Genomic DNA, 19,801 nt, shown 5'->3' on the forward strand with positions numbered 1-19,801 from the left:
TTAATTTTTTTGATAATTGGAAAAATATTAGTATGACAAAGAAGCAAAAACAAAAGAATTCTGCAGGGGGCAAATACAGTACACAATTCCCATGCCACTGTATAGTATTAAAATGTATGTAAACATATTTCCAGATCACTTTGCGAGATATATTAGTAACAGGAAGCACCTTTTGTAAATTTTTATTTTTATTTTATACTAATTCAGAAGTGTCTGAAGGGCCTCAGACTACAGAGGGTTAAAGATGTTCCTAAATCCGAACATTCCTCCATTAGTAGAAAGCTGTACCACTAGCCAGGCTTTTGATATTCAGTGAAATGTGTCTCCCTGAAGAGTTGCCCAAGCATTGCATGGAAATGGGATGCCAGAAAAGCATTGGCAAATCCCCAACACTTTTACATTTTAACCATCTAGGAATTGGCTTTGCTTCTGAGATTGGTTTACTGCGCTCGTTGGAGTTTTATTTATTGAAATATCTTCTCAGGGCAGCATGTCATACGATTGGCTCTGGGAGACAGCCAATCGAAACACTGGGGGGCGTGGCTATCAGTAATTTGTAATTTGCGCCAAACGGCAATCCCTACGGAGCAACGAGGCGGAGAGGACCACGAGAGTTAAATAGAGTAAGGGAGAATCCTTGAAATAAAGAGGTAAGTGCAGGCGTAATAGCAATTTGATAGTGATGGCAAACCGAGGCTTTCTGAAGCACTGAAGCCTTTTTCCTAATTGTATCGAAAAAAGGTTCATTACTCGGAGCTTCATAACACAGTGGACATCAGCGGCACCTGGTGGGCAAAACCTGAAAGTGCTTTGTGTATTTAAAGGACGAGGGGCGTTTTTTTTGTCTTTTTACAGTTTTTAAACCTGTTCCAGTGCATTTACATGACATTTGAGGTTTAAATAAAAACTGAAAAAAGGAAATGGAAGAATACTTTGATGTCTGGATAATTTAATGCATTATATTAAAAGACATAACTGTAATATATTTTTAATTAATATATAATACACTTAGAATGTACCTTGATAAGGCACACTGGAGAAACTACACTTGTAATTCTAATTGCATTCACATTGTTGCTTTTTTCCCTTCACCATGTTATTAATCTGTTAATATACCACATTTTAAAATTATATTATTCACTATTATTCACATCTTTCCAAGCAGGGTTTGTAACATGTTTACATGTATCACTAGTCCATTGCCTATTTGTCCATAGGCAAGGCTCATGTAGATATGCTGCATGGGGGATATGGAAGAATTTGATGAAAGAAATGTATGCTCATAAAGGTGAAGGTGCTTGTGTAAGGGGCAGGGGGCACATATTTAATGGACGTGGTTATGTACATGTGTAATTTAGTTTTTATTTAGGAATAAAAAATTTTCCACAGTGCTGGGGTTCAGTTGGTTATTTCAAAATATGTTGTCATAAGGCAACACTTTTACTGGATGTATGCCATGACAGTACACACATTGAACTATGAGGATATATATATATATATAATTATTGTACACTCTTACAGAACTAATAAAATGCCATATGTCTAAAAGGCATAGTTTTCTTTCAAAGTTTATATTTTCTAAATAATAATTTTCTACCTTATTTGATGGCAAAAGTTCAAAGTGTTCCCAAACTTCAGAACGGCCTCTTTTTCTTACTGGTTCCATTCTAATATTTTATTATCTACTATCTATATCTTATCTATCTATCTATATATGATCTATCTATATCTTATCTTATCTATCTATCTATCTATCTCTCTCTCTCTCTCTCTCTCTCTCTCTCTCTCTCTCTCTCTCTCTCTCTCGCTCTCTCGCTCTCTGTCTCTGTATCTCCGCTAACAACCCTCGAACTGCGCGCCAGGATTTGCCGCTTTTGAATCTTTCCCTGAAGCAGTCACGTGGTTGTGTGCCGAAATGAAGCTTCGGACGTCATTGGTCACGTGATCTTTGTAGAACGAATCAAGCATCGGCTCAGTGATTCGAACCAATGCGTGTCGTTTTTTCAACACACGCCTCGAAGCTTCAGGTTCAAGGGTAGCATCACTACAATTTGACATGTTTTACTTTTGGGTATTTTAAACAAGAGAAAGCATAGCAGTTGAGAAGTTATTTCATTGAGCTAGCTAGCACGGTTGATAGCTGACTGTCTGCTTAACTTTACCTTGAAATTAACCACAACCTGCTAACATGCTAATCTAACTTGCCTTCTAATAGTAAGAGACTAGAAGCAAATGCCTGAAACGCTGGTTTCTGAGCCTCAGCTCTTAAAACACCTGCATTTTAACTACTGGGCTAGCTAGCTAGCGTTAGCTTGCACAATTTAATCCATATCCTTTTAACAGTTTGCCCTTTTCTGTAGCTTACAGCTCCTAAAGCAGCTTGTGGTGGTTTTGTTTATATTCTGTTCTTAGAGCAGCTTACAGCACAGCTCCTCTACATTCTGCTCCTAAAGCAGCTTGTGGTGGTTATATTTATATTCTGTTCTTAGAGCAGCTTACAGCACGGCTCCTCTACATTATGCTCCTAAAGCAGCTTGTGGTGGTTTTGTTTATATTCTGTTCTTAGAGCAGCTTACAGTACAGCTCCTCTACATTCTGCTCCTAAAGCAGCTTGTGGTGGTTTTGTTTATATTCTGTTCTTAGAGCAGCTTACAGTACAGCTCCTCTACATTCTGCTCCTAAAGCAGCTTGTGGTGGTTTTGTTTATATTCTGTTCTTAGAGCAGCTTACAGTACAGCTCCTCTACATTCTGCTCCTAAAGCAGCTTGTGGTGGTTTTGTTTATATTCTGTTCTTAGAGCAGCTTACAGTACAGCTCCTCTACATTCTGCTCCTAAAGCAGCTTGTGGTGGTTTTGTTTATATTCTTTTCTTAGAGCAGCTTACAGTACAGCTCCTCTATATTCTGCTTCTAAAGCAGCTTGTGGTGGTTATATTTATATTCTGTTCTTAGAGCAGCTTACAGTACAGCTCCTCTATATTCTGCTTCTAAAGCAGCTTGTGGTGGTTATATTTATATTCTGTTCTTAGAGCAGCTTACAGTACAGCTCCTCTACATTCTGCTCCTAAAGCAGCTTGTGGTGGTTATGTTTATATTCTGTTCTTAGAGCAGCTTACAGAACAGCTCCTCTACATTCTGCTCCTAAAGCACCTTGTGGTAGTTATATTTATATTCTGTTCTTAGAGCAGCTTACAGTACAGCTCCTCTACATTATGCTCCTAAAGCAGCTTGTGGTGGTTTTGTTTATATTCTGTTCTTAGAGCAGCTTACAGTACAGCTCCTCTACATTATGCTCCTAAAGCAGCTTGTGGTGGTTTTGTTTATATTCTGTTCTTAGAGCAGCTTACAGTACAGCTCCTCTATATTCTGCTCCTAAAGCAGCTTGTGGTGGTTTTGTTTATATTCTGTTCTTAGAGCAGCTTACAGCACAGCTCCTCTACATTCTGCTCCTAAAGCAGCTTGTGGTGGTTATATTTATATTCTGTTCTTAGAGCAGCTTACAGCACGGCTCCTCTACATTATGCTCCTAAAGCAGCTTGTGGTGGTTTTGTTTATATTCTGTTCTTAGAGCAGCTTACAGCACAGCTCCTCTACATTCTGCTCCTAAAGCAGCTTGTGGTGGTTTTGTTTATATTCTGTTCTTAGAGCAGCTTACAGTACAGCTCCTCTACATTCTGCTCCTAAAGCAGCTTGTGGTGGTTTTGTTTATATTCTTTTCTTAGAGCAGCTTACAGTACAGCTCCTCTATATTCTGCTTCTAAAGCAGCTTGTGGTGGTTATATTTATATTCTGTTCTTAGAGCAGCTTACAGTACAGCTCCTCTACATTCTGCTCCTAAAGCAGCTTGTGGTGGTTTTGTTTATATTCTTTTCTTAGAGCAGCTTACAGTACAGCTCCTCTATATTCTGCTTCTAAAGCAGCTTGTGGTGGTTATATTTATATTCTGTTCTTAGAGCAGCTTACAGTACAGCTCCTCTACATTCTGCTCCTAAAGCAGCTTGTGGTGGTTATGTTTATGTTCTTTTCTTAGAGCAGCTTACAGTACAGCTCCTCTACATTCTGCTCCTAAAGCAGCTTGTGGTGGTTATGTTTATATTCTGTTCTTAGAGCAGCTTACAGTACAGCTCCTCTACATTCTGCTCCTAAAGCACCTTGTGGTAGTTATATTTATATTCTGTTCTTAGAGCAGCTTACAGTACAGCTCCTCTACATTATGCTCCTAAAGCAGCTTGTGGTGGTTTTGTTTATATTCTGTTCTTAGAGCAGCTTACAGTACAGCTCCTCTATATTCTGCTCCTAAAGCAGCTTGTGGTGGTTTTGTTTATATTCTGTTCTTAGAGCAGCTTACAGCACAGCTCCTCTACATTCTGCTCCTAAAGCAGCTTGTGGTGGTTTTGTTTATATTCTGTTCTTAGAGCAGCTTACAGTACAGCTCCTCTACATTCTGCTTCTAAAGCAGCTTGTGGTGGTTTTGTTTATATTCTGTTCTTAGAGCAGTTTACAGTGCAGCTCCTCTACATTCTGCTCCTAAAGCAGCTTGTGGTGGTTATGTTTATATTCTGTTCTTAGAGCAGCTTACAGAACAGCTCCTCTACATTATACTCCTAAATATTCTATAAGCAGTTTTTTATTAATTACATCCCTTTCCTATGTTTAGATTATTCTAATGTGTATGTAGTAGACATGACAAACGTTTGATTTTTCCTGCACAATCATAATATTCATTGTTTTGTATATCAGTTTCTTTACTCTACCGTTTTCTTTCATTCTGTATGTTTTATTATGTTTAAATACAATAAAATCTAAATTTAGTTCATTTAAAATGTTATTATGGCAAGTTATTAATATCTCTAATTGTGTTTCTTGTAGACAATGCAGAAGGTGTGGCTTGAAGGAATAGCAAAAAATCTGAGGAAACCCAAAGATTCTAAAGTAAATACAGAAGTCCAACTTATTAATGGAAATGAGAAGGAATTTATGGACTCCTACATCACCAAGATCCAAGAGGAAAGGAATTATTTTTTCCAAGCACCTAAGTCCACCAGCAAAGACTATTATTTTTATGCCTGTGAAAGATCAAATAAGGCAAAAGGACAAAGCAAAGGGGAGTCCAGTAAAACAAGAGCCAATTCCTGCCAGGCTTATGTTTCTTTTAAAATGGTCAGGGAGGCTGGATACAAAGCTGTAATAATTCGACACATGTTGGAACATACAGGACACAATGTATCCAATCCTGAAGAGCTAACGAAGAACCCAGTTGATCCTGAATTATTAGGATTTGTGGAGATGTGGCTTAACCAAGGACTGTCAGTATCCCAAGTTGTGTTAAAAAGTTGTAATTGGGCACAAAGTCATGGGCACACAGATAAGCACAACAGAAGATACTATCTCACCCCTAATGATGTTAGATTAGTAAAGCGAAGTTTGCAATCCATCATTTTACCTGATATTGATGATTCTGTGAGTGTTGACAAGTTGATCAGCACTGACCTGAAGGAAAACATTTGTTTTTATCAACCAATCACAAAAGATCAACCTTTGATCATAGTAGTTCAAACACCAGCACAGAAGGCTCTTTTGCAAGAAAATCCCAATCCCATGATTTTCGTGGATGCGTCCTACAAAGGTTTAACCTCATATGGTTATGCCTTTTATGCCCTTTTATTAGTGAATCAAACAGGAAGAGGAGTTCCTTTTGCCTACTTTATTGTAAGCCATGAATCATCTGAAACACTGACTGTTTGCTTGAAGAGCCTATCCTCGTGCAATCCAGGCTTTTACCCAAGGTGAGTGCCTGCCCACCCACCTGTCTCCACCCACCCACCTGTCTCCACCCACCCACCCACCTGTCTCCACCCACCCACCCACCTGTCTCCACCCACCCACCTGTCTCCACCCACCCACCTGTCTCCACCCACCCACCTGTCTCCACCCACCCACCTGTCTCCAGTCACCTGTCTCCAGTCACCTGTCTGTCCATTCACATGTATCCACTAGTCATGTTCTCTCAAAAAAAATCAAAATGTTCAATGTCCCCATAACCTGTCACCCAGCCACCTGACCTGACAATTATAATTGCACCCATAACACTGTACCCACATACATATTTCTATTTGCATATGTATGTTCTGTGTGTGTGTGTGTGTGTGTGTGTGTGTGTGTGTGTGTGTTCTGTAGGTCAGTAATGATAGATCGTGACTTAAAAGAACTTGGTGCCATACGACAGACCTTCCCAAAGACCAAAGTTCTCTTATGCTGGTTTCATGTTTTGCAGGTGTGTATTACACTTCCATAACACAGAATATTCAGTGTAATAATATAATATGTGAACATGTTATCTGAGAAAATAGGAATGAAAAAAATATTTATCTGAACAGTAATGGTTTATTTGCTCTGAAAAACTGTTAAACACTATTTTAACATTAAGTAGAAAAACACTACTTTATTTTTTAGTTTTTAACAATTTCGAAATATCTCCTGGAGGAATTGCATTATTTGTGTAGGTAGTATTCAGTTAGTTAGTTAGTATAAATACATTTTTATATATTTCCCTATATAAAATGTAATTATAGAACAAGCTGTATAATAATATCAATCAGCTTTGGAAATAATTTTGCCTGTTCTCAATTTTACCTGATGCACTACTTGCCTCCCTTAATTTTGTTCAGAATGGTTTACAGAAGGGGTGTCAAACTCAAATACACAGTGGGACAAAATTTAAAACTTGGACAAAGTTGCGGGCCGACATTGATAGTTATGATAAAAAATCTTCCACTAGATATAACAATTAACCTTTTTATATGGTCATGAACAATTTTTGCTCAAACATAAACGGAACAAGCAAAGCTTAATATTATATAATATATAACGTAACCCTTGTGTTGTTCCTATTTTTGTGTTCAGCCAGTGTTCAGGTTCTCAGGTTTTCAAATCAACACAATCAGTTATATGTTAAAATATTAAACAAATGTTTACTTCTTCCCAATTACAATAACTATCTTTTTTTTTCTTTTGATAAAAAAATTAAACGGGTCCCACAGACCCTAAAACAAGGGTTAATATTGAATACATGCAAAATTGAATTTTAAACGCCAAAAAAAACAGCAGAGCATTCTGGGATTTGTAGTTATCATACTGCACTCCGGTTGCAAGGTATCTGCCCCAGAGCATTGCAGTTATATTAGTGATACATGCGCTGTATAATACCAGTGGACCAGTTCTATGAGTCATGCGGTATTGTCTCACTGGCCAAATATGTTTACACTATGGGCCAAATTTGGTCCGCGGGCCAGAATTTGACACCTATGGTCTACAGAAATATAAAATGTACTTTTCAGCTGCATTTTCTTATATTTGTCCAACAATTTACCCTCTACATATAACAGTGTATTTAAGGCTTGGGAATATGGGAAAAAATCATATCACAATATTTTTTTTATATCAGTCAATATCAATATATATCACGATATAATCAAACCATTATTTCTGTTACATCTAAAGGTTACTTTGTACTACTCATTGATAAGTGAAGATATTGAGATGTGGGAGTTTGTTGCCTCACACAGGGTGCGCAATTATTCATGTCAAATGTCTGTGATTCATTCATCTGCAGTAACCAAAACATTAGCATGTGGATTAAACCACTGCTCCCTCTGCACTCTGTGCTGTGTGCTTGAAACAATATTTGATGAAACAATATTTGCATTTTATATCAGCATTATAATGACCAAAACTGTCACGCTTATCATATTATAGTGATATTGTTTAAATGTGTTGAAAAATAAAATGCATAAATAATAAATACTAATACACAAACCAAAACTTGTTTCACCAACTTTTACATTGACACAAATAGAATTGACTGACATAATAATAATAATAATGACTGTTGTTATTTATATTATTTATCATTATTATTCATTTCAATATTTAGTGACTTTGACAGAAACACTCTCATAGTTTAATCACAAAAGCTGATTGCTAAAAGCTGCACTGCCTTTACTCGTGCAAGGACCCGTCCCAAATCACACAAGCTTCCCTCTATTATTTTGCAATAAATATTGTTATCTTTTTATCGCCCAGCACTAAGTGTATTTGTATTGTATGTTCAAGGCTGTACATCGCTGGCTGGTGAAAAAAGATGGAGGAAACCTATCACCTGCCCAAAGAAACACCGTTATACATGCCATGATGACAATGAAAGCCTGCATGACGGTACTAAAGGAGGGATTTCTGTGACATCTTGCAACTGAATGTTATTATTCTTGTTTCACTTTGTCAAAGGAAAAATATATATTTCTATATGTTACGTTGTTTGCAAGATAAATTGAAAAAGATAATCGTCTGCTTGTGACACATTTCAGGAAGAAGATTTTGAAAGTGTGTCTGCTTCAAAGTGTAGAGACCTTGAGGCCCAGTTTGGTAGCAGCCGGGTAACCCATTACCTCAGGGACCAATGGTTTCCTTTCGCCGCACTCTGGGCAAACTTTGGACGATTGTTTCAGCACAACAGCAGTGACACCAACAACAAAGCAGAGAGGTACTGGCATAGAGTAATCATACAGGTAGTTCCTGCAATCAGTTATTAAGGAATTATGTAAATAAAGCAAACTTGTATGTTTCCACAGATTAATCTTAGCAACTGTAAAATGGCATAATGTATTTCATTTAAAATTATGATGTTAAATGCAAAGAATTTTGCATCACTATTATTACTTAACAGCAACCTGCATTACTCTGTGCCTAATCCACAGCTATTCTGACATCACTCCTTTGTTTCTAAATCCACAGCTATAATGACCATCATTCTTGTTTCTAATCCACAGCTGTTCTGACCATTACCCCTGTTTCTAATCCACAGCTATTCTAAGAATCACTCCTGTTTCTAATCCACAGCTATACTGACCATTGCTCCATGTTTCTAATCCACATCTGTTCTGACCATTACTCCTGTTTCTAATCCACATCTGTACTGACCATCACTCCTGTTTTTAATCCACATCTGTACTGAACATCACTCCTCTGTTTTTAATCCACAGCTATTCTGACCACCACTCCTGTTTCTAATCCACATCTGTACTGAACATCACTCCTCTGTTTTTAATCCACAGCTATTCTGACCACCACTCCTGTTTCTAATCCACATCTGTACTGACCATCACTCCTGTTTCTAATCCACATCTGTACTGACCATCACTCCTGTTTTTAATCCACATCTGTACTGACCATCACTCCTCTGTTTTTAATCCACAGTTGCAATCCTGTTCCTAATCCCAAAAACACTAATACCACAGTAACAGGAACAACCACCTTTGCAACCACCTAGCAAGAAGCTTCAGGTGTGAAATTATTCTGCTGTGTTATTCAGGATTTTACTACAGGTGCATGTATGTTTCTTCCCCTTTTCAGATTCTTCTTCACTATAAAATACCAGTTTTTGCGAGGTCAAGCAAACAAACGAGTTGACCAGCTTCTTCAATTGCTTTGTGGAGATGTCCAAAAATATTACAAGTAAGTTCATTAGGTCTTGGCTTTCATCAATTAGCTATTATGTTAGTTGCATGGGGAAACTTGAATAAATAAGACTGTTTCTCTATTGTTTAAAAAAATATATAAATAAATAGGAAAGTGGTCAGATTCAATTAGGGTTTTTGGTTTATTTGTTATTCATTGGTGGTTGTTATTATACAATGTATTGCTTTCTTCTAGTTATTTGGATGACCTCATACATGCTGGACGACTTAACACTTCTTCATCATCATCATCATCATCATCATCTACTTCTGTACCTACTACAAGTATGCTGGGGGATGGTCTGCATGAAAAAATTCACATAGGTGAAGATGGGAGATGTTCACTGCCAGAAGATTTCATGTCAACAGTGTCAGACCCTCGTATAATTACAGTTGATTTAGTCTGGATGCTCTGTGACTGCAAAACCTATGACAGAGGCAATCTGTGCAAGCACACCATGATGGCCAAAACTGAGGCACAAAGAAGAGGCATAAACATACAAGTTTTACGCAATAGAGTGGCAAAACAATATTTTGACAATGATCAGTTCTACATAGATGGAGACTGTCTTTCAGTATACCATCATGATGGCAATGCCACATTTGTCTTTAGAGGTGAATCTGCTTTTTGCACTTGTACTGCCAACAGTTACCAAGAAAAATGTGTGTGCCTACATCTTGCGGATATCCTTGAAATTAACATGACCTCTTCTTGCATGGCCATGACTGAAAGTGAGATTGCCCATCAGCTGTGTCCTAAACCAAAGCCTACAGTGCAGACCATGCTGTCAGACTTGCTTGAATGGAGTCACTCACCAAACTACAAGTACAGCAGAGAACTGCACAATACAATCCAGAAAGCACACAAAATGGCATTTGCAAACTTTGGAATAGTTTCTAAGAAACGCAAAATCTCTGCCCTGCATGCATATCGGCAACGTATTGAGAAGGCCAAACGTGAAGCTAGAGAGACTTTTAAACCTGTAAGGTCACACAGGTTACGTGTGCGGAACATAAAGAAGAAAAGTGTGTCAAGAGAGGGAATTGTGTAACTGTTGGTCACATTTCTTTTCTCCTTTTCTCAGTGAACACTTTAAAAATATGGTGGATATACCCTAATGGTAATTTATCAGCTCCAATGAACATGTAGGACCACTTTGTTACAGCAAATTACATTTGCTGTCATCCATCAGTCACAGCAGTTACCTAGTTCTTCAATACTAAGTATCCCCATGTAGCAGGTATTATTTGTGTTGTTTTTCATTCTCAGCATTGCAGTGACACTTATGTGTTGCTGGTGTGGGTAGATCAGACACAGCTGTGCTGTGCTTTTTTTTTTTTTACCTCTTGTGACACTTTGGACTGGTCCACCAACCAAAACTTTTTAGCCAACTGGAAAGCACTGATGAAGGACTATAACAAAAATGGCAGCAATAATTGAGCCATCATCTCTGACTTTACAACTAGTTAGGTCAAGGTAACTCAACAGAATGGACAGTGTTTAAAAACTCCACCAAGTGTATATTTGGATGTTGATTCTTGATATGGATGTTATAAATGTAAATAAATTGTTGATTACTTTGTTTTTTAAGCTTTGTTTTAATTTGTTTAAAAAGTCCTAAAAGGAATGACAAACTTTATCTGCCTTAAATCACATCTAACTAATGAAGTATTCAATTAAATTCAACTTCATCATTATACCAATCAGGTTGTATGACGCCACAGTTGAAATATTTTCAAATGCAGTGATAGAAATATAAACAAACAACAAAGGAAAGAAACAAGATATTCAAGAGTATTTATAATTTTAAATTTTACAGCATTAAGCAGCTGTTCTTATTTAGAGCAACTTATACAAAAATGCTTAGTGTTCTGTCACTAGCACAAATGAATGTCAAGTACAAATAGGCCATAAACTCCAGTTGAGATACTGCCAGAGCAAATGATAAAAAAAATTATAAAAGAAAAACCTAGAAAGATAAAAACAGAATTACATGACAAGTGCAATGCCAATGAAAATCTAGCAAGTACTGAGACCTAGAAAGGAACTGGACAAAACCTGATTTGTGGTACTCCCCCTAGCTAATTAAAAGAAGTGAACTGAACAGAAACCAGCAGCTACACTGGCCTACTACAGATAAATTTGCATCCAGAACGTTTGTACTACAAACGTTTGTATTACAACCCACTGGGCATAAAAGCTATCCAATCACAGAATTGACTCTTCAGTTTGCTAAGCAAGAACTGCCAGATAACACAAACTTTTTTTTTTTTTTTTTTAAACAATGTGCAATTTGAACAATGTGCATATGTACAAAAAAAAAACAACTAAGCTGATCAGCAGCTGTTCATCTCTTCTAGAGCAGTCATTTTTGCAGTTAGGCACTGTTTTATCAAACTGAACACCACATGGCTGACACTGGGCCCAAGCGTGTGTGTGACCTTGTTATAGGTCTCAAAGTGTTCATTAAGGACTTTCTCCACTTCCTGTAGTTCAGCACTGCAAACATACAAAAATAAGTCATCATTTGCATAGTGTGAAACATGTAATCAAAAGAAATTCAATTCACACTGTTTTCTGCCTGTATATATAAATGCAGTGGTACTTTTTGCCGCATGTGTGTGTAACGTAGGGAAGACAAAGGAAACTAGAAGTATAAGAAATTTACCTCAATTCTTCAACTTTTACAATAGCAGATGGTATGTTTTTGTTGCCCTCAGCCAGTCTTTTCCCAATGCTTTCAAAGGGGATGTGCTTTGTGAGCTGTCCAAGGTCCTCTGCCAGACTTTTGCACTCATCTGTGATGTACAAGAAAAAATACAAACTAACTGTCTATCCATTCACTGAAACACTAAATATATTACTTCAACCTTACGTGAAGAATGAACTATGTACTCAGAACAGAAACACGTTTTTTACAACCTCAGAAAGTACTGCCTAAGCCTAAATGTTACCTTCCACCAGCCGGGAGCACATAGTAGTGTTTGCTGCATATTTAGAAGGTTGCACTCCTGCCTGTCTCAACTGCCCTTCTAACTCCTTTTTCTTATGTTTTGCCTTCCTCAAGTATGTGACCATGAGGTTGGCAGAGTAGTTTTCTGGGGCTGAGCATCTCCTCTGTAGCTCTGCAACTGTTACAAAGTGCCTGTACAATAAAATCAGTACAATCATCCCAAAATTATCTGAGTTGCGGAATGTGGTACCAAGTTTTAAGACACTTTTTTTGTCTGCATTTCCTGTATGATGATTATCCGGAAAATGTATCTGTTCCATAAACAAATTTATCTTTATTACTCATGCAACAAGTTGATGAATAAGCACTCTGTATGTACCTTTTAACTTTCTTGGAGCTTGCAACTTTGAGAAGGCTCTCTACATAGAACCCATCTGCAATGTCAGTAAATGTACACATTCAAACAGAGTAGGATGGCAAAGTACAATGAGTTATTACAATTTAACCTGACCTGTGCAAATACCACAAAAACAACAGATGTAAAAAGTCATGTGTAAATGTATAATGTCCATGAATTATAAGCAGTTTACACAGACACTGCATCTTTATTTTGTATTATTACTTTTTATAAATACCTTTTCTCTCCTCCTCATGTGGCTCCTCCTCATGTGGCTCCTCCTCATGTGGCTCCTCCTCATGTGGCTCCTCCTCATGTGGCTCCTCAGTTTCACAGCTGACTGTATAGAACAAACAGACATGTAAAATGGTGAGATTGACAGTTGTTTTGGCAAACCTTCCAAAAATGCAAACCTATACAAACCAATAAAGACTGAAGTCCTAGGAAGTGTAGCACCACAGCCTGTGTAAAACAAAAGTTTGGTCATTAAATGGTGCATAATGTATGAGCTGATACTGACCCATGTCACAGACCCTGAGGGTGATCTGGTCTTCATCCACACCTTTTTGAAGACAGGGAAAAAAATAATTACAAACATTTAAGTTAATATTGTATAGTAAAGCATGCCTATAAATACTCATAGGCTCCTTAAAATGCATTGATTTGTCTCTCTTTTCCTAATTTAAACATCCAGTGAGCTTACACGAATACCCACTCTTCTGACTGGTCTCACAGACATCAGTGTTCACCTGCTCAGTGCTGCTACAGCCAGCTGAAAATATCCAAAGAATTTATCCTTTGAGAGAAGAAGCCACAACAAAGCAGGTAGAGGAGGGTACCAAATGAATAGGAACGCTTAAAAATCCCTAATTAAAAAAGCTGCACATACCTGCACAGATGACACACTGGCCTTTTGCTTTGAGGCACTTGCCATGAAAATACCCACTGCAGGCACTGCATTTAACCTTGTACATAAGAGAGAAGAGACATCAATGAAAATAAAAAAAATAAAATTAAATGAGTAATATTTATCTGACAAAAATTAAATATGGACATTAACAAATAATTAATAGATTCTAAAATGTTGTTGTACCCCATCTTTAGGCAGGAATCTTTCACCACAACTGCAATAATTTCTTTTGTGATCTAAGGAATGCATACAAACTGAGTAAATCAATTATCTTATTAGTCATGTGAAATTAGCTGAAATTATGAGTACAGATGTTAAATAAATGAAATCTCAAAAATTAGCCTTTACCTAGTCCTGCCCACAGCTCAGAAGCCAGGTCTTTACGTTTGTTTAGTATACAGATGTTGGGAAACTCCTTACCATCAAGAACACATTCTGCAAACTAAAACCCAAAAATATCATTGCTTTAAGTTCAAAGGTTCTCAAACTTAAAACACATAAGTGTGCCACATTAATTTACCATTATGGTGAAAACTCCACATGACACGGAATCCAGCTGTGTTGAATGTGGTAAGGTTTTGACTGTCCATGGACCAAGAATATCTCTCCTCTTTGCAAACAGTCTATTAAAAGACAAAAACAGAATATAAAATGTCACAGTGAAAGTGAAATCATATGCAATATGAAAGACAGGAAATATTAATGAAAGATTTTGCCTACTCCCAGGTGTCTCTGATGGTTTCACATTTCTCCTTTGACTCTCCAAAGGAATTACAATACACAATCTCTTTACTTTCCAAGTTGCAATGCTAAAACAAAGACAAATATAGAGCAAGTCACAATTCTAGAGATTTCAATTAGCATCAAATATTCAAAAGTTATATATAAAATATTATATAGATAATGAGTAAGAACTGAACCGATTAATAGGGTAATCTAAATTTAAAAAGATGTACTTAAACTGCTTGATCCATCTGTTCCTTGCTTCAAACCTTCACAATCATTGTGACACCACAATTACCTCAAATACTCAACCTAACTGCAAGCAAACACTTAAATAATGATTTGCAAAACCGATTTACTTACAACAAAGGTCCAGTGATCTCCCTCTAGGTAAGGACCCATAACTCTTTTGTAGTTTTGTAGTTTGTCAGTCTTGAAAGCAAAATAATATTGGAAAGGATTGTGTCTTAACACACACACGCACGCACATATATATATATATATATATATATATATATATATATAAAACGTCAGGTTTTAAGAATGTTAATTATACCTTCATGAAGTATGTACTCCTTGCCCTTTTGCACCCATCAAGGATCTTTGACATGCTATGGGTCGTTATGGCAAGAAGATCCAAATCACCCTATGAATGTTGCAGAGGCCATTTTTTCTTAATATTCAAGAATGTTAAGTAAAAAAATAACACTGCAAAATATGAAATAGCACATTACCTTGCTCTTAATGTGGAAAAGGGCATCCATGATCTAAAAGCAAATTGTTGTTTATTCAACAGTTTTGACAAATAAGACATCAGTGCACAGAAGTCAGTATACACAAATATCAGAGGAATTCACACATTGGAAACAAAGAAAGTAGGGGTAATAATAGTAATATGCAGTACAGGCCAAAAGTTTGGACACACCTTCTCATTCAATGCGTTCTTTATTTTTATGACTATTTACATTGTAGATTCTCACTGAAGGCATCAAAACTATGAATGAACACATGTGGAGTTTTATGTACTTAACAAAAAATTACTTGGCCTCCACAGTCACCGGACCTGAACCCAATCCAGATGGTTTGGGGTGAGCTGGAGCAAAGGGGCAAAAGGGGCAAAGGGGCAACAAAGGCAAAGGGGCAACAAGTGCTAAACACCTCTGGGAACTCCTTCCTTCAAGACTCTTGGAAAACCATTTCAGAATGCCAAGAGTGTACAAAGCAGTAATCAGAGCAAAGGGTGGCTATTTAGAAGAAATTAAAATATAAAACATGTTTTCAGTTATTTCACCTTTTTTGTGAAGTACAAAACTCCACGTTCATTCAATTCCATGTTCATTCACAGTTTTGATGCGTTCAGTAAGAATCTACAATGTAAATAGTCATGAAAATAAAGAAAACAGTGGTGCATTTGTGCTCCAACTTGTCCTGAAAGATGTTTTATTAAAGGGAATACGAAAGGTTGGTGATAGATGGACAGAGTGAAATGAAAAGTAGAAAATCATGTGGAGAATTTATCTATTTGTCTTTTACAATAAATTTTACAGCAAGATTGTGGATCATTTTTGCGTCACCAAGTAAAACCAATACACTTCAACTACATTAAAACATTTAACTCTAACAGCACTAAAATTAAGACGCAAATTTATTTTTGCATTACCAGATATGTGATGATGGCAGAAAAAAAATAGCACATTTTATTCAAACATGCTCTAAGAAATACATCATTAAAATTAAAAGCCAGACATTACATTGTGGTACAGAAAATAAAGAATAAAAATATTGCAATATACAAATGCAATTGTAATGGCAAAGAATTTATGAGTGGCTCCCTGTGCAAAGGTCCAATGTTGGTGTGTTTCAGGCTATACATACCTCATCTGAAATTCTGTTTGGGCCATACAATGACCGAAAGCTGTCTACAGTTAGTGGGAACAGCCCCACATGTCCCAAAAGAATATGGCCAGGGACGTCATCCTTCTTCATTAGTTTCTCAAGGTCTGTATAAATGAAAAAAACAAATTAATATATTATATAATTTTAAATTCTAAACAGAATTCAAATTGATACTCACAAATCATCAATGTGTATCCAGTATTAAGACATACCTACCGTACATTACAGGAAGTAGGACAATATTCCTGTGGGAATTTAAAACAGAACTCTTAGAGAGAATTCAATGAAAATTCAACATAAGTGTTGCAAACTGTAAAAAGGAGGCATAAAGTGAATGTTAAGCTAAATGTTTTAAAATTAGTTACAAAAAACTTGCAAACTGTAAGGTGCTCTAAGAACAGAATATAAACATAACCACCACAAGCTGCTTTAGGAGCAGAATGTAGAGGAGCTGTACTGTAAGTTGCACTAAGAAAAGAATATAAATATAACCACCACAAGCTGCTTTAGGAGCAGAATGTAGAGGAGCTGTACTGTAAGCTGCTCTAAGAAAAGAATATAAACATAACCACCACAAGCTGCTTTAGGAGCAGAATATAGAGGAGCTGTACTGTAAGTTGCACTAAGAAAAGAATATAAATATAACCACCACAAGCTGCTTTAGGAGCAGAATATAGAGGAGCTGTACTGTAAGTTGCACTAAGAAAAGAATATAAATATAACCACCACAAGCTGCTTTAGGAGCAGAATGTAGAGGAGCTGTACTGTAAGCTGCTCTAAGAAAAGAATATAAACATAACCACCACAAGCTGCTTTAGGAGCAGAATATAGAGGAGCTGTACTGTAAGCTGCTCTAAGAACAGAATATAAATATAACCACCACAAGCTGCTTTAGGAGCAGAATGTAGAGGAGCTGTACTGTAAGCTGCTCTAAGAACAGAATATAAACAAAACCACCACAAGCTGCTTTAGAAGCAGAATATAGAGGAGCTGTACTGTAAGTTGCACTAAGAAAAGAATATAAATATAACCACCACAAGCTGCTTTAGGAGCAGAATGTAGAGGAGCTGTACTGTAAGCTGCTCTAAGAACAGAATATAAATATAACCACCACAAGCTGCTTTAGGAGCAGAATATAGAGGAGCTGTACTGTAAGCTGCTCTAAGAAAAGAATATAAACATAACCACCACAAGCTGCTTTAGGAGCAGAATATAGAGGAGCTGTACTGTAAGCTGCTCTAAGAACAGAATATAAATATAACCACCACAAGCTGCTTTAGGAGCAGAATATAGAGGAGCTGTACTGTAAGCTGCTCTAAGAACAGAATATAAACAAAACCACCAAAAGCTGCTTTAGAAGCAGAATATAGAGGAGCTGTACTGTAAGCTGCTCTAAGAACAGAATATAAATATAACCACCACAAGCTGCTTTAGGAGCAGAATGTAGAGGAGCTGTACTGTAAGCTGCTCTAAGAACAGAATATAAACAAAACCACCAAAAGCTGCTTTAGAAGCAGAATATAGAGGAGCTGTGCTGTAAGCTGCTCTAAGAAAAGAATATAAACATAACCACCACAAGCTGCTTTAGGAGCAGAATATAGAGGAGCTGTACTGTAAGCTGCTCTAAGAACAGAATATAAATATAACCACCACAAGCTGCTTTAGGAGCAGAATATAGAGGAGCTGTACTGTAAGCTGCTCTAAGAACAGAATATAAATATAACCACCACAAGCTGCTTTAGGAGCAGAATGTAGAGGAGCTGTACTGTAAGCTGCTCTAAGAAAAGAATATAAACATAACCACCACAAGCTGCTTTAGGAGCTGTAAGCTACAGAAAAGGGCAAACTGTTAAAAGGATATGGATTAAATTGTGCAAGCTAACGCTAGCTAGCTAGCCCAGTAGTTAAAATGCAGGTGTTTTAAGAGCTGAGGCTCAGAAACCAGCGTTTCAGGCATTTGCTTCTAGTCTCTTACTATTAGAAGGCAAGTTAGATTAGCATGTTAGCAGGTTGTGGTTAATTTCAAGGTAAAGTTAAGCAGACAGTCAGCTATCAACCGTGCTAGCTAGCTCAATGAAATAACTTCTCAACTGCTATGCTTTCTCTTGTTTAAAATACCCAAAAGTAAAACATGTCAAATTGCTATTACGCCTGCACTTACCTCTTTATTTCAAGGATTCTCCCTTACTCTATTTAACTCTCGTGGTCCTCTCCGCCTCGTTGCTCCGTAGGGATTGCCGTTTGGCGCAAATTACAAATTACTGATAGCCACGCCCCCCAGTGTTCCGATTGGCTGTCTCCCAGAGCCAATCGTATGACATGCTGCCCTGAGAAGATATTTCAATAAATAAAACTCCAATGAGCGTTTACTGCAGGAACATGAGTTGGATCTGGGTCATGTAGCAATAGTAAGGAAAGCATTAGAGAATAATTAATTCTATTTTTTCCTATCTATGATGAGGTTTTGAGCCCTAACTGTGCGTGGAAAATGTACATTAGCTCATGCTTAAAATTCCCTGTTGAGCAATTGTGACTCCTACGAAAAATAAAAAAAGAGAAAAGGGAAAAAGATAGAGACGTGCATCCATGTCAGTTCATAATCAACCTTTGATCTTTTCCCACAATGTAACCTCCAGGAGCTCCCTAGGAAGCCATGCAATCTCGTCTCAGTCCCGGTTCATCTGTATGCGACACTGATCATTATGCAAAACCCACCCACGCTCTCATCTGTCATTTAAGGTCTGGAACACAAACTCCCCTAGGTCATCTCTGGCATTCTGACGTTATTCTGAATAAGCTGGAAGAGCATGAGCTAATCTAATTAGTCTGACAATTTCTGACTGGGATCCTGTCATCAGACAGGGCAGGACCCTTAAGTGCGTGCTGTAAACTATTATTAATGTTTTGATTCAGATTGATGCATTGTTTTTTTTACGTGCAAGCATCAGGGGAGAGTGGCCTTAAGGCACTTAAAAAACACTATGCACTTACATGACCTCTGCAGGGGTTTAGGGACACAGTATATACGATAAATAATAAAAACCCATCACAGTTTTCTTCATTTTTTTAGCTACAACCCAACAGCAGGGTTCTGTAGTATTCTAAATATACTACAAAGAAAAAAATAAGGCACAAATGATGTCAATTAAAAAGTATTAAACAAGCCAGAATGTGTTTTATGTTTGATGCTTAGATGAGACAAATTTGTGAGGTAGAATCACCTGGAATAACTTTGAGTTAACAGCTGTGCTGAACTCGTCGAGAGTTAATTTCTTGATTTTTTTGTCTTTTAATGTGTTTGAGAGCATCAGTTGTAAAGTTGTGAAGAGGTAGAGTCACAGGTATACAGTGAATAGCTTGTTTTGAGTAATATTCTAATCAATATTATGGCAAGAACTTCTTAACTAAAC

At 37.2% G+C, this 19,801-nt stretch overlaps 2 protein-coding genes across 10 annotated transcripts; one reads left to right on the forward strand and one right to left on the reverse strand.

The window, feature by feature from the left end:
- The first annotated feature begins 453 nt into the window (after positions 1 to 453).
- On the forward strand, positions 454 to 11,102 carry LOC125804753 (uncharacterized). Of its 2 annotated transcripts, none has more exons than XM_049484160.1 (7): positions 454 to 650; positions 4,869 to 5,785; positions 6,177 to 6,273; positions 8,112 to 8,213; positions 8,363 to 8,563; positions 9,408 to 9,509; positions 9,708 to 11,102. In XM_049484160.1, exons 2-6 carry the CDS (start codon positions 4,872 to 4,874, stop codon positions 9,462 to 9,464), a joined length of 1,371 nt encoding a protein of 456 aa, XP_049340117.1. In that variant the 5' UTR covers positions 454 to 650; positions 4,869 to 4,871; the 3' UTR covers positions 9,465 to 9,509; positions 9,708 to 11,102. The 2 variants fall into 2 exon arrangements, with proteins under 2 accessions (XP_049340117.1, XP_049340116.1); XM_049484159.1 differs by having other exon boundaries at positions 8,363 to 8,538.
- A 192-nt stretch (positions 11,103 to 11,294) lies between these two features.
- LOC125780507 (uncharacterized) lies at positions 11,295 to 18,750 on the reverse strand. 8 transcript variants are annotated; one of them, XM_049484162.1, is made up of 18 exons: positions 18,553 to 18,750; positions 16,608 to 16,636; positions 16,371 to 16,495; positions 15,230 to 15,262; positions 15,052 to 15,141; positions 14,859 to 14,927; positions 14,493 to 14,581; positions 14,293 to 14,395; positions 14,121 to 14,214; positions 13,956 to 14,008; positions 13,752 to 13,827; positions 13,578 to 13,634; positions 13,383 to 13,424; positions 13,101 to 13,202; positions 12,845 to 12,899; positions 12,467 to 12,657; positions 12,181 to 12,310; positions 11,295 to 12,011 (listed from the first exon to the last, which is right to left on the reverse strand). In XM_049484162.1, the coding sequence occupies exons 2-18, from the start codon at positions 16,612 to 16,614 to the stop codon at positions 11,849 to 11,851; spliced, it is 1,479 nt and encodes a 492-aa protein (XP_049340119.1). In that variant the 5' UTR covers positions 16,615 to 16,636; positions 18,553 to 18,750; the 3' UTR covers positions 11,295 to 11,848. The 8 variants fall into 8 exon arrangements, with proteins under 8 accessions (XP_049340119.1, XP_049340118.1, XP_049340120.1 ...); XM_049484161.1 differs by having other exon boundaries at positions 13,566 to 13,634; XM_049484163.1 differs by having other exon boundaries at positions 13,566 to 13,634; positions 16,604 to 16,636.
- Between the last annotated feature and the right edge of the window lie 1,051 nt (positions 18,751 to 19,801).

The sequence above is a fragment of the Astyanax mexicanus genome, chromosome 10, assembly GCF_023375975.1.
Source record: "Astyanax mexicanus isolate ESR-SI-001 chromosome 10, AstMex3_surface, whole genome shotgun sequence".
In the NCBI taxonomy this organism is placed as follows: Eukaryota; Metazoa; Chordata; class Actinopteri; order Characiformes; family Acestrorhamphidae; genus Astyanax; species Astyanax mexicanus.